We start from the raw sequence: 13,067 nt of genomic DNA on the forward strand, positions 1-13,067 counted from the left end.
TGTGAGCACTATGTGGGAGCATGCAAAGCCCTGATGGCCTCCCTCCCCACCACCCACAGTGACCTCTCCCTCCCCCAACTTGCACTGTGACTTCTCCCTCCTCCACCAGCACCCACACTGACCTCTCCTACCCCCAACACACACAGTGACCTCTCTCCTGGCACGTAAATTGACCTCTCCATCCCACAGCACCTACATGGACCTTTACCTCCCCCAGAACCCACATTGACCTCTTCCTCCCCTAGTAGCACCTTTACCGCTCCCAGCAGCACCCGCGGTGACCTGTCTCATTCAAAGCACCAACAGGGACCTCTCCCTCCACCCAGCATCCACAGTGACCTCTCCCTCCCCCTGCACCCACAGTGACACCCCCGTACCCAATCCCACATTACATTCAACCAGGAGTCCCCCTCCTCCCCTCTAGAGATGGCCTGAACAGTTTGCCTGTGAACTTATTTGCGTTCGTGGTGAACCGCAAACTATATGCGAGTTTGACCCGCCCCCTATACTACATCATTAAGGTTAAATTTGACCCTTTACATCACAGTCAGCAGACACAGGGTAGCCAATCAGGCTACACTCCCTCCTGGAGCCCCCCCCCCTTATAAAACGCAGGCAGTGTCAGCCATTTCACTCACTCGTGTGGCTGCAGTAATTAGAGAAGGGAGAGAACCTGGCTGCTGACATAGGGAAAGCTTAGTTAGGGTCTTGTGTTAGGCTTGTTAGGTTGCTCTTTCTTGCTTATCTTGTTGCTAAAAAGCACTCTTCATCCTCAACGGCTCTTTAGAGAGCTAATGTTGTTCTTGTGATCTATTCTTTTGTGTGTGTACAAAACAACAGGCAGAGGCAGAGCCAGAGGCAGACCCAGAGGCTGGCCACCCGGCAGGTCTGTTCGAGGTCATGCTGATGTGATTTTGTGTGGCCTTGGCCCAAAGTATAGTGCTCAGAAGAATGCATGTCCCATCAACTCCCAAGATTGTCAGGACGTGGTTGACTATTTAACACAGAACACCTCATCTTCCACAGCCACCAGCGCTACTACAAGCACCACATCCGCTGCACTTGACACTTTGCAGGAGTTATTTGGTGGGGAATTAACTGATTCACAGACATTATTGTTACAACAAGATGAAGGCGCTAAGCAAGTTACACCACCTCATATGTCTGAGTTAGGCGATACTATGGACGTAACGTGTGAGGAGGAGGAGGATGAAGTACCTGCTGTTGGTGCAGTTTATGAGGTGTCTAAGGCAAGCAAAGCTGGAGAGGATGATTATGATGATACAGATGCCACGTGGGATCCTAAGAGACAAGATGACCAAGGGGACAGTTCAGAGGGGGAGTCAGAGAGGAGTAGGAGGCGAAGAGTTGCTGAAAGAAGCAGGGGGAGCCCGGCTTCATAAACAGCTGGTGGCAGTGTCCGGCGCCATGTATCACCACCTATAGACAGCCAGCCAACATGCCCTTCAACGTCAGCTGCTGATGCCACCATAGTGCCCACACCCCAGGGGGGCTCGGCGGTTTGGAATTTTTTTTGTGTGTCTGCCTTAATCAGAGCAATGCCATCTGTCCTCTCTGCCGCCAAAAATTGAGCCGTGGAAAGGCTTACAGCCGCGTAGGGACAACTGCGTTACGAAGGCACGTGGAGAAAAGGCACAAATTGCAATGGGAAGAGCACCAGAGGAAAAGCAGCACACAAAAGCAAAGCCACCCTCCTTCTCCTCTTCCTCCTTCAGGTGCATCATCTTCAGCCATTTTCTCCCTTGCACCTTCACAATCACTGCCACCCTCCTCCACTACACCTCTCACCTTGAGCGGTTCCTGCGCCTCTGCACAGAGCAGCAGCTAGGTTTCCGTGTGGGAAATCTTTGAGCGGAAGAAGCCAATGTATGCCAGTCACCTGGCTTGGCGGAACTGTTAGCTCGCCAGCTGTTACTATACCAGCTGGTGGACTCTGAGGCCTTCCAGAAATTTGTGACCATTGGGACACCGCAGTGGAAGATACCAGGCTGCAATTATTTCTCAAAAAAGGCGATACCCAAACTGTACCATGAAGTTGAAAGGCAAGTGGTGTCATCTCTGGCACACAGCGTTGGGTCAAGGGTCCATCTGACCACGGATTCCTGGTCTGCCAAGCACAATCAGGGCAGGTACATTACTTACGCAGCCCGTTGGGTCAACCTGGTGACCGCTGGCAAGCAGGGAGTACATGGCTGAGCAGCGGACCTAGTTGTGACACCTCCACGGCTTGCAAGCAGGCCTGCTGCCACCTCCTCTCCTCCTGCTACATCCTCTTCGCTGTCATCCTCCTCCTCCTTGGCTGAGTGGCAGTTCAACTCTACTGGTGCTGCGATCTCCTCTCCAGCTACACAGCCCCAACTCCACAGGGCCTATGCTGCATGCCAGGTATGACTGTGTCATGCCATCTTAGACATATCTTGCCTCAAAGTGGAGAGTCACACTGGAGCAGCTCTCCTGCCTGCTCTTAACAAACAGGTGGATCAGTGGCTGATCCCGCACCAGCTGGAGAACGGCAACGTGGTGTGTGACAACGGCAGCAATCTCATTTCAGCTTTGAATTTGGGAAAGTTGACACATGTACCCTGCATGACACGTGCTGAATCTCATAATTCAGAGATTTGTGTCTAAGTACCCAGGCTTACAGGACATCCTGAAGGAAGCAGTCCAGGAAGGTGTGTGGGCATTACAGGCGGTCTTACACGGCCATGGCACGCTTTACCGATATTTAGCAGAGAAACAAATTGCCGGTGAGACGCTTGATTTGCGATAGCCCGACTCACTGGAATTCAACGCTCCTGATGTTCAACTGCCTTCTACAACAGGAGAAAGCCGTCAAACAGTATCTCTACAACTACAGTCAAAGAACATGCTCTGGGGAGATGGGGATGTCCTGGCCGAAGTACTGGACACTAATGCGAAATGCCTGCAGGCTCATGCGGCCGTTTGAGGAAGTGACAAACCTGGTGAGTCGCAGTGAAGGGGCCATCAGTGACTTGATCCCATATGCTTTCTTCCTGGAGCATGCCATGCGTAGAGTGGTGGATCAAGCTGTGGATGAGCGTGAACAGGAGGAAGAGTTGTGGGATCAATTCTCAGCAGAAGCAGATGATTCCTCAACACCTGCGGCAGCACAGAGGGGGGAGGAGGAAGAGTTGTGTGGGGAAGAGGAGTCAGATGATGAGGAAGGTGTTTTTTTTGGAGGGAGGAGGAGGAGGAGGCGGCGGAAGAACAACCGCAGCAGATGTCATAGGGGGCTTGTACTGCTCAACTTTCCCGTGGTATTGTTCGTGGCTGGGGGCAGGAGGAGAACTTAGCTGACATCACTGAGGAAGAGCAAGAGGAGATGGATAGTACGTCTGCATCCAATTTTGTGCAGATGGCGTCTTTCATGCTGTCCAGCCTGTTGAGGGACCTCCGGATAAAAAAACTCAAGGGGAATGAGCTGTACTGGGTGGCCATGCTACTAGATCCTCGGTATAGGCACAAAGTGGCGGAGATGTTTCCAAATCACCAGAAGGCAGAAAGGATGCAGCACTTGCAGAACAAGCTGGCAACTATGCTTTACAGTGTGTTTAAAGGGACTCCGAGCAGTGCAGAAACTATGGAAAGATGCACATCATTTTAAAGCTCTCTTTCTCTTCTTTCCAATGATATATAAACCACCACCCTATGCCTTTTAGTTTTCGCTATTTTAGCGATTGAATTTGCCGCGGCCGCGATTTCGATCGCGAAAATAGAGAAAACTAAAAGGCGTAGGGTGACGATTTAGGTGTCGTCAGAAAGAGGAGAAAGAGAGCTTTAAAATGATATCCATCAAGCCATAGTTATATTGTATTACACAGGGCGACTTTTTGTCAAAGTCAGCAGCTGCATTCAGCAGAATGGAACTGCCGACACTGGGGAAAGTGTCGTCCTCTTACTCCTCTGTAATACAATATAACTATGGCTTGATGGATATCATTTTAAAGCTCTCTTTCTCCTCTTTCTGACGACACCTAAATCGTTGCCCTACACCTTTTAGTTTTCTCTATTTTCGCGATCGAAATCGCGGCCGCGGCAATTTCAATCGCGAAAATAGCGAAAACTAAAAGACGTAGGTTGGTGGTTTATATATCATTGGAAAGAGGAGAAAGAGAGCTTTAAAATGATGTGCATCTTTCCATAGTTTCTGCACTGCTCGGAGTCCCTTTAAGGGTGATGTCACAGCACAATGGAATAAAGGTGCCACTGCCAGTAATCCTCCTCCTCCCATGTCCACGCAGGCAAGCTCTAGCGATCTCATGGTGATGTCGGACATGCGGACATTCTTTAGTCCAACATCTCGCCTTAGCCCTTCCGGATCTGCCCTCCACCAACGCCTGGGCCGGCAGGTAGTAGACTACCTGGCCTTAATTTTTCTGGTGCGTGTACATGCCTGCCTAATTTTTCTGGCTGCACTGCAGCTGCAACAACAAAACAAAAGGAATGTACATGTGCCAATTCCCCTTCGTGATCATTACCTTGCCATGGTGAAGGGGCTTGCGTATCATAATGAAGTAATGACCGCCGGCTATATGAGTGTCTCGGGGGAGGGGGGCACACCCAAGATAATAAGGTCGTTGCTTCATTGTGAACAGACCAAATTCGATCAGCTTGACAGTCACTGCTCTGTCATTCAGCTACCTCAGCCAGGCGACCATATGGGCTGGAAAGCCGCCATCACCTGCACTCTCGTCATGGTGCGCACCAGTCCAGCACGGCCGTCACTACACAAACTGCTGTGTGTGGTGCATTACACAGTGAGTTTGGTCTGTCAGTGTGAAGCAGTACTCTAATTACACTCCCTGATTGATGTATACACATGCAAGATGTTTTAAAGCACTTTAGGCCTCCAATTTAGCATGCAATGTGATTTCTGCCCTTAAAACGCTGCTGTGCGTCAAATCCAGATTCTTCCCCGGGACTTTTGGCGTGTATCCCACTCCCCCATGCAAAAACTCAGATGTTAGACCCCTTGAAACATCTTTTCCAACACTTTTGTAGCCAGCATAAATGTTTCTACTTTTCGAAGTTCGCCTCCCCATTGAAGTCTATTGCGGTTCGCGGAAGTTCGCGCGAATCAAACTTTTTGCGGAGGTTCGGGTTTAAGGGTTTGCGAACCGAAAATCGGAGGTTCAAGCCATCTCTACTCCCCTCATAGCAAGCTCTCACATGTTACCCAGAACTTGCACGTTTCCTCCCACATCTGGCACTCCGTACTTTCACCCACATGATATCCAAACCTGCACCCAATCTCGACATGGCACCCAGTACTTACCCCTGCACCCACACAATATCCAGTACCTGCACCCAGTACTTACACCTGCACCCACATGATATCCAGTACCTGCACCCATCCTCAACATGGCACCCAGTGCTTATACCTGCACTCAGCCTCCACATGGCACCCACTATCTGCACCAAACATCCACATGATAGCCAGTACACCCACCCAGAACCATCAAGGTTCTGAATACTTGCACTCAGCACCCACATAATACCCAAAGCCTACCCATAGTGAGCACCCAGTGCAGGCATGGTACGAAATATTTGCACCCATATGGCACCCAATACATGCACCTAGTACTCACACCCAGCTAGCATATGGCATGCAGTACCTGCACCCACCACCCACATGGCACCTAGTAATTTCATCTGCACCCAGCCTTTACTTGGCACACAGTACTCACATCAAGCACTAACATGACATCTAGTACCTGCACCCAGAACCCACATGACACTGAGTACCTCCAATCAACACCCACATAATGACTAATACCACATAACCAGCACCCACTCCTACATCGCATCCAGTAATCACATGGCACCAGGTTTTCCCTGTATCCTCTACTCAGCCCCCACATGGGGTTTAATATTTCCCATACCTAGCAACTAGCTCCCATATGGCACCCAGAAGCCAGTACCCACCTATGCTAGCACCCATATGGCACCACACCCAGTACCCTACCACGATTTGACATCCAGTATCCACCCATGGTGCACAACCAAACCCCCATGGCACTCACTACCTACTCATGTGTTATCAACAGCACCTACATGCACCCAGTACCCACTCTTGCTCTGTACCCAGCACTCATATGACACCCTGTACCAATTAGCACTTATATGACACCCACTACTGTTTAGCAACCGCATCTGCTGCTCAGTCAGAACCCAATACGGCTTAGCACCCACTGCAAATTAACACCCAATACTATCTAGCATCCACTACAACATATCAAAAATGAGACCATGGTGCCCACTGCAACTTGACACAGACTGTATTTTGGCTCCTCAACACCCACTGCAACTTAGCACAAACGTAGCATCTTAGCACCCACTGCAACTTTGCATATACTGATGCTTAGCACCCAGTGCATATTGGCGACCACTTCCTCTTTGCCTGACAAGAAGCCTGGGAGCTTATCAAGAATGACATCAGGCTCCACTGTGCCCACTCTAATTGTAGGCACCTAACACTTCTGATTTATGGGGGTGGAGCAAAAAAGTTGCCTAATACTGGTATACAGTATATGGGGTTGAGAGGGGACACAAAATCTGCCTGACACTGCTATAAAGGAAAGGGGGGGACTGCCTACTACTGCTTTCTGGGGATAGAGAATTTCATACATCATTTTTCACAACTGATTGGTACCCCTTTTTAAAATTTTAGCAACCCCCTTGTGGATCCTTTGCACAGCCCTGAAAAGCACAGCAGTCTTAGGCATACCTACAGAGCCATGGGCCCCAGTATAATTGTATACTGGCTTTCCCTTTCTAGCACTGTTTGTATAATAATCATATAATGCAGTTCACCACAGCGTGAAAGAGGAGTAAGCAGAGGAAAAGGAATGGATTGTAAATGATTACCACTATTCGATGCACAAACAGAGTTGATTATTCCAACTACAGCACCAGCAGAGCTAATGCAGCAACTGGAGGAGAGCCTCATGTGGACCCCTCAAGTCCAGGGGTCCTGGTTTGGTCACAAGTCACAATCTCTGTACTCCCTATTGCTATACCACTGAATGCAGCCAGTGATACCACTATGCCAGCTATTGTTCTTCAATTGGCTGGTCCAAGCTACATGCTAATGGAAGTGTCATTTGACCTAACCTACCAATTGCATTGCAAAAATGGAAAAATATTCAGGAGGGTCTCAGTTATCCGGCACAGGTGGGGATTGTCTGATGCCAGACTTATGTGATCTCTCAAGCAACAACCTGGGATCCTAACATGAAACTGCCCCCCGCCCCTGAATAAAAAGCAGAGCAGCAGTTTTTATTCTATGTGCAATGGTTGTGATCAGCAGTTGGGGGTTGACTGATGGTTAGTGCTCTGAGTATAAGTGGCCTGCATCTGCAAATGGTCCCAAGCTCGTATGTAGTTCTATAGTTCCATATACAGTCCCATCTAAAGGTTGGTGAAACCAGATGCAACACTGTGCATCCTTGAATTTTATAAATAGGATGACATTTTTTTAGGCTTAAAAAGGCAAACTGAGGGTTTATATTTTGTATGAATATATCTCTTAATCTGAGTAGAGTCAAAAAGAGGAAAACACTGCTCTTCTAAAATTGCCCACTAATGATACACTTTTCAGTAAAAATTCCGGATTGGCCGAAAATAGATCTTATTGATGTCCCAAATCCACTGTGAATGATTCCAATGGTAATGGCAATTTAGTCGATCAGGAAAAGAGTTTTTATAATCAGATGTGATGGATAGGCAATACAGATTAGTTTGCTGATGGTGAATTAATCAATTTATTGTGACATTTTATTTCTGATCACATTTATCTGATTGTCCTGGCGATTCTTCGCTGAAACTTGTACTTGTTCTTTATAACAAACTGGGCATGGAGTAAATGGACAGGAAGATAATGAGATTTAAGCTTTGTACACGAGCTACACCAAACTCGGCAGAGGCAGATAAAACCATATTATGTGGAGTGAACTCCTCCTTCTCACACAGACCGCTGGGTGCCATCTGCAGGATCAAACATGATCTTCACAGGCAACATTAATGATACACATTTAGGTACTTTAAATCGGTTTCAGCAGAGGGAGGGGGTGGGCAGGGGATCTACTCTGTGTCGGGGGAAGCAGCTTCCACTCTTCTGGCAGCAAGGAGCTACAGGACCATGTCAGCCAGATACTTTTAATATATTTGTCACAATAGGTACTGATGTGCAATATACAAAAAAGTTTGTACACGATTAAGTAATACAAATTTACTATGCTATACATGAAAAAAATCAAGTAACAAAAACAAGCTTAAATTACGGTAGTGCTTTAAAGAGAAACCGTAACCAAGGATTGAACTTCATCCCAATCAGTAGCTGATACCCACTTTGCCATGAGAAATCTTTTCCTTTTCTCAAACGGATCATCAGGGGGCTCGATATGGCTGATATTGTGGTGAGACCCCTCCCTCAGTGTGATGTCAGGACCATGGTCCTGACATCACATTGTGGGATCCTTGTTGCATTGTGGGAAATAACAACTGTTTCCAACTGCCAAAAAAGCAAGCAGCAGCTACTTCCATGGACATCACCTGCCAGTAATAGAAATGTCGCCATGTGATAAATATCAGAATGTAAATCAGGGAGAGAAAAGATTTTACAATGGGCAAACACTAACTAACTTATTTATACATAATTATTGTCAAAATTAAGCAGTGTTGCTCATTACCGGATATTCAGCAGCAACTGAACTGAGGCATTGTCACTGACCTGAGGAAGTGGTTTTGACCGTGAAACGCGTTGTCTTGTGCAAAATAAATTGAATTTCAAGAGTATAAAATCCTGTTTGTATACTTCCCGAAAGGGAACATCTAGAAGGTAGGATCACACCATTTTTTTATTGAATGCTGTATCTACCGTATAGAGTGAATATACCATTACGTTCTACCGGGCGCCTCCTACCCTTTCCACAAATTTACCCAAACCCCTAGTCCTAGGGGAAGATCCACATTGGAAAGTCTCCTATAGATCGATTTTTTGGAGCAGCAACCAGGAACAAAGGCCGAGTGGGGACTATACTTCCCCACAGGCGAGTACGAGTGGTTGCCTCACCCAGCAACCTACTCTTGTGAGTAGAAAATCTATTGTACTTACTAAATATTTCCGTACCAACTAACGTATTGCGCCAGATTGGGCTCCCTCCTGTGCTTTTTCTCCCACTACCTCTACTGCTAATTATGTTATTTATAAGCACTTTAGCACTGTTTTGAAGACTGTCACTTCTTTTATCACCACCATACAAATTGGATGTATTAAGGGCCTTTTACCACTAGCTAACTCATGCACCAACCCGACTTCGTGCAAGACATGATGACGAGAAGTTTCAGTTTGACGCGTATGAGCGGTGCTAGTTGTCATTCACCTGACAGAAAAAGTTTGCATCGCACTATTAAAAGCTCCCAGAGGCATTACACTACATAACACTATGGAACACTTTGTCTAATGTGAACGATAACATGAAAGTCAATAGACTTTCATTTTTCCTTTCTAACCGCATCCTAGGTGCGTTCTGTCAAAACAGACGGAACAGCTCCATGTGTGAGAGTTCCCTAAAGGATCTATTTATAAAAATCATAGAATTTTATCTGAATAAGTTTGTCTGCTGTCGTACATAGCCTGAGACGTATTCATCAAATTTATAAAATGTAGCATTTCTGAAAAAGTTAGAAAAATTACTGCATTTTCAAATTAAGTAGTATTTTATCTATATTAAATATGCTAAACTGCTTAAATGTTTTAGCTGTGTATAAGAACTAATTGCATTGTTCATAGTAAACAATATTAAATGGAACGTTGTAGTAGTGCACATTGCTACAAGACAGCACTCACTTCCCCCTTCCAGCCAGTCCTCATAGATAAGGCATGCAGCTTTCATCAGAAGACTTTTAAAAATAAATTGAGTGGCAAAATGTATGGTACAGATTCCTACTATATTAAATGTGGCGTTTAAATGTTCATAGAGTGTAGAAGCTACCATGTGGACATACAGTAGATGACTAGTAAACTTCACACAGAAAATCTGCATATGAGTTCATTCTCTTTTGTTTTGCTAGGTTCTGAAGCTAGCACTGTTGAAATCAACATAACCAATGAACTTCCAAACTTAGATGACATAGAGGCTGATGATGAGTCCACAAGAGACTACGAAAGACAAAAGCTGATTAAATGAGGATTAAATTGTGCTATAGATCATGAGTTGTTTTGATAAATGTGAGGTGATCCAAAGGTCCATAGCCCAACATGGAAGGAGGGTGATCTGATCTAGGTGGCGTTAGTGTGTCATAATGTGATATGTTGTTTGTAATGTTGTGTGTTGTTTGTAATGTTGTTCTGTCGTATCAAATGCTTAACATTTGTTTTTTGTTGAAAAATAAAAAAAAATGTTTCATCATCCCGAGTCTTTTCTGTCTCTGAGAGGCTATAGACTTTTGGTTTACCAATCATTTATTTAAAAAGAACTGAGGTAAGCTTCAGGAATGAAAGAAAATCCTGCCCCAGGTTTGAACCAGGGAATCTAGCGCTGCAAGGAGAGAGTGCTATCCAGTGAATATCTTTACCATTGATCTGGAATTTTCCTGGGACATCATAGCAGACATTGGTACACAAAGCTGCGGTAATGTAGCTGTGCATGGACAGAGCACGGAAATTTTACTGCTACTACCGGCAGCAGGTTACTGTGAGTTACACTCTTGTTGTTACGGCAATGGCATTACTAATGCGCGTTACCATAGCCAATAGCTCAACTCATGTGAACTGTCTACGCACAACCATATTACTGGAGGTTTGTGCTATAACCCGATTGGTCCCTAGGGGCTGGGGGCTGTGTTTAGTAGGCTCAGAGTGTAGCATCTCCAGCTGTGCTCTCAAATTCTAACGTGTGTGTGATGAAGTTGTTTAGAAGGTGTAACGATTGTGGAACTTCCTCCGTGACCAGCGCACAACGCGTGCGCTGATACGGCGGAAATCCTCCACAAGCGTATAATTGCAGGAACCCAGCAAAAGGTGCTAAGCACCCGTAGAGGGAAATTCCTGTCGGCAGATGGCGCTGAGGAGTGCAGAGGAACCAATCCTCTGTACCTCCACAAATGCCAGACAGGAATTGTACGAAGCGCAGAACGCAATCGCAAGAGAAGCGATTGCGAATGAGAACGAGCAAAGGGACAGGTTGTATGTGTGTGCGCCAATCTAGTCGCCACCCCGCGACAGCGCACACACAACAGCAGATACGAAACAGAAACGCAACCGCAAGAAAGGCGATTGCCAAAAGTGACACAAGGCAGATCAGAACAGAATACGAGGATAGCAAAGACACAGCAAATCATACAATGAGGAGATACGGAAAATAACACTAACTGAACGCGAACACCGCACTCATTTGCAACAGTGCACGCGTTCATGCGCGGTCTCCACGTGATAAGCACAATAGAGACAAGCACGCCTAACTAACCATCGACAGACAAACATGTAACAGAGGACGCGAGCGCTTGCTTAACGGTTACCTCACCGAGCCTCCAGCAAGTGTTCGTAGCAGACAAGACAGACACACGAAAACAGGGACAAGCGAGAGATAGGATCCACAGCACTAGCGAAAGTGGCTAGTACGATCCAGGAAGACAGAACAGAAGGATCCACAGTACTAGCGCAGGATGCTAGTGCGATCCAGGTACAGAGTAGCAGAACGGAAGGATCCACAGCACTAGCGCTAGGCGAGTGCGATCCAGGCAGACAGAGTAGCAGAACAGAAGGATCCACAGCACTAGCGCAGGATGCTAGTGCGATCCAGGAAGGCAGAACTGAAGGATCCACAGCACTAGCGGAAAGTGGCTAGCGCGATCCAAGGAGACAGAACAGAAGGATCCACAGTACTAGCGCAGGATGCTAGTGCGATCCAGGTACAGAGTAGCAGAACAGAAGGATCCACACCACTAGCGCTAGGCGAGTGTGATCCAGGCAGACCGAGTAGCAGAACAGAAGGATCCACGGCACTAGCGCAAGATGCTAGTGCAATCCAAGTGAGACAGATCAGAAGAGATAGCTGGTAGCAACCGCTGCACCAGCTATACTCCAAGAACAGAGATCAGAACGATTTCCTGTCGACCACCGATGGGACAGGACAATCGCAACAGAACAAACAAAACAGATAACCAATCCTAACTGCACTAAGGAAACCTGCCTAGTGCAGTTTTCCAGGAATTACTCTAAGCTGATCTTCAAACAGAGAGTAAGGCTGACACTACTCCAGGAGTGTTTCACAGGAAGGAATCCTTATGACCAGCCAAGCATTGTGGAAAACACATAGTACTTATAGTACACGCCTCCAATGAATGTGGCCAGGCAATTTGCATGACAACGTATGCAAATTCCTCAGCAATCACAAGCTGCAAAACTGACAGAAGCTCTTCTTTCCAGAGTCCTTCAGCATGCAAACCTAAACAATGGTCAAAAAGCTGCCTGCCTGCACAGGCAGCTGAGCAGATCATTATAGAAGGATTATTTGAAATGACCACAGAAAATAAGTTAATGTTAAGTGCAGAAAATAATGTTAAAGTCACAAGAAGCATGCACCTGTACTGGCTATTCTGGCTATTAGCTAAAAAAACAAAACAGGAAACGTGTTTTTGATAAAACTTTTATTTTTTGAACATTTGGTCTTGCTTACAAATTAAAAAAATATTACAGAGCACTAATGTGCATTGCAGAATCCATACCAAGGCACAGAAAATGGAAATAAACAGGAAGAATTGTATTTAGTTGTGATTCATCGCTCAGTCAAGGTTGTTAAAATGCAGCTGCTGGATCTTGAGTCTGATATGATAAAATCTAGAAACAACGAAGACACTCTGTCAGTTTGCAATTACTATTTGAACATTTATGATAAACTCTTTGACTTAAGCTTCCATTATTATGCTGGTATATGTAACGATTGGGGAATTATTTACGTGGTCAGCGCACAGGATGCACGCTGACACTGCGGAAATCCTCCACAAGCGTGTAATTAGATAGA

At 46.2% G+C, this 13,067-nt stretch overlaps 1 protein-coding gene and 1 long non-coding RNA gene across 4 annotated transcripts in view; one reads left to right on the forward strand and one right to left on the reverse strand.

Annotated features, from left to right (window-relative positions):
• The window catches only part of GPR143 (G protein-coupled receptor 143), a 70,774-nt gene extending 60,320 nt beyond the window's left edge, over positions 1–10,454 (forward strand). For both annotated transcript variants that reach the window (XM_068269902.1, XM_068269904.1), the window contains exon 9: positions 10,117–10,454. In XM_068269902.1, the coding sequence (XP_068126003.1) occupies positions 10,117–10,232 (116 nt within the window). In that variant the 3' untranslated portion in view covers positions 10,233–10,454. The remainder of the gene's footprint in view (positions 1–10,116) is intronic.
• A 2,222-nt stretch (positions 10,455–12,676) lies between these two features.
• Positions 12,677–13,067, reverse strand: part of LOC137544530 (uncharacterized) — a 28,656-nt gene continuing 28,265 nt past the window's right edge. For both annotated transcript variants that reach the window (XR_011025900.1, XR_011025899.1), the window contains exon 4: positions 12,677–12,883. This is a non-coding gene — a long non-coding RNA (uncharacterized lncRNA). The remainder of the gene's footprint in view (positions 12,884–13,067) is intronic.

Source organism: Hyperolius riggenbachi, chromosome 2, assembly GCF_040937935.1.
Source record: "Hyperolius riggenbachi isolate aHypRig1 chromosome 2, aHypRig1.pri, whole genome shotgun sequence".
Taxonomy (NCBI): Eukaryota; Metazoa; Chordata; class Amphibia; order Anura; family Hyperoliidae; genus Hyperolius; species Hyperolius riggenbachi.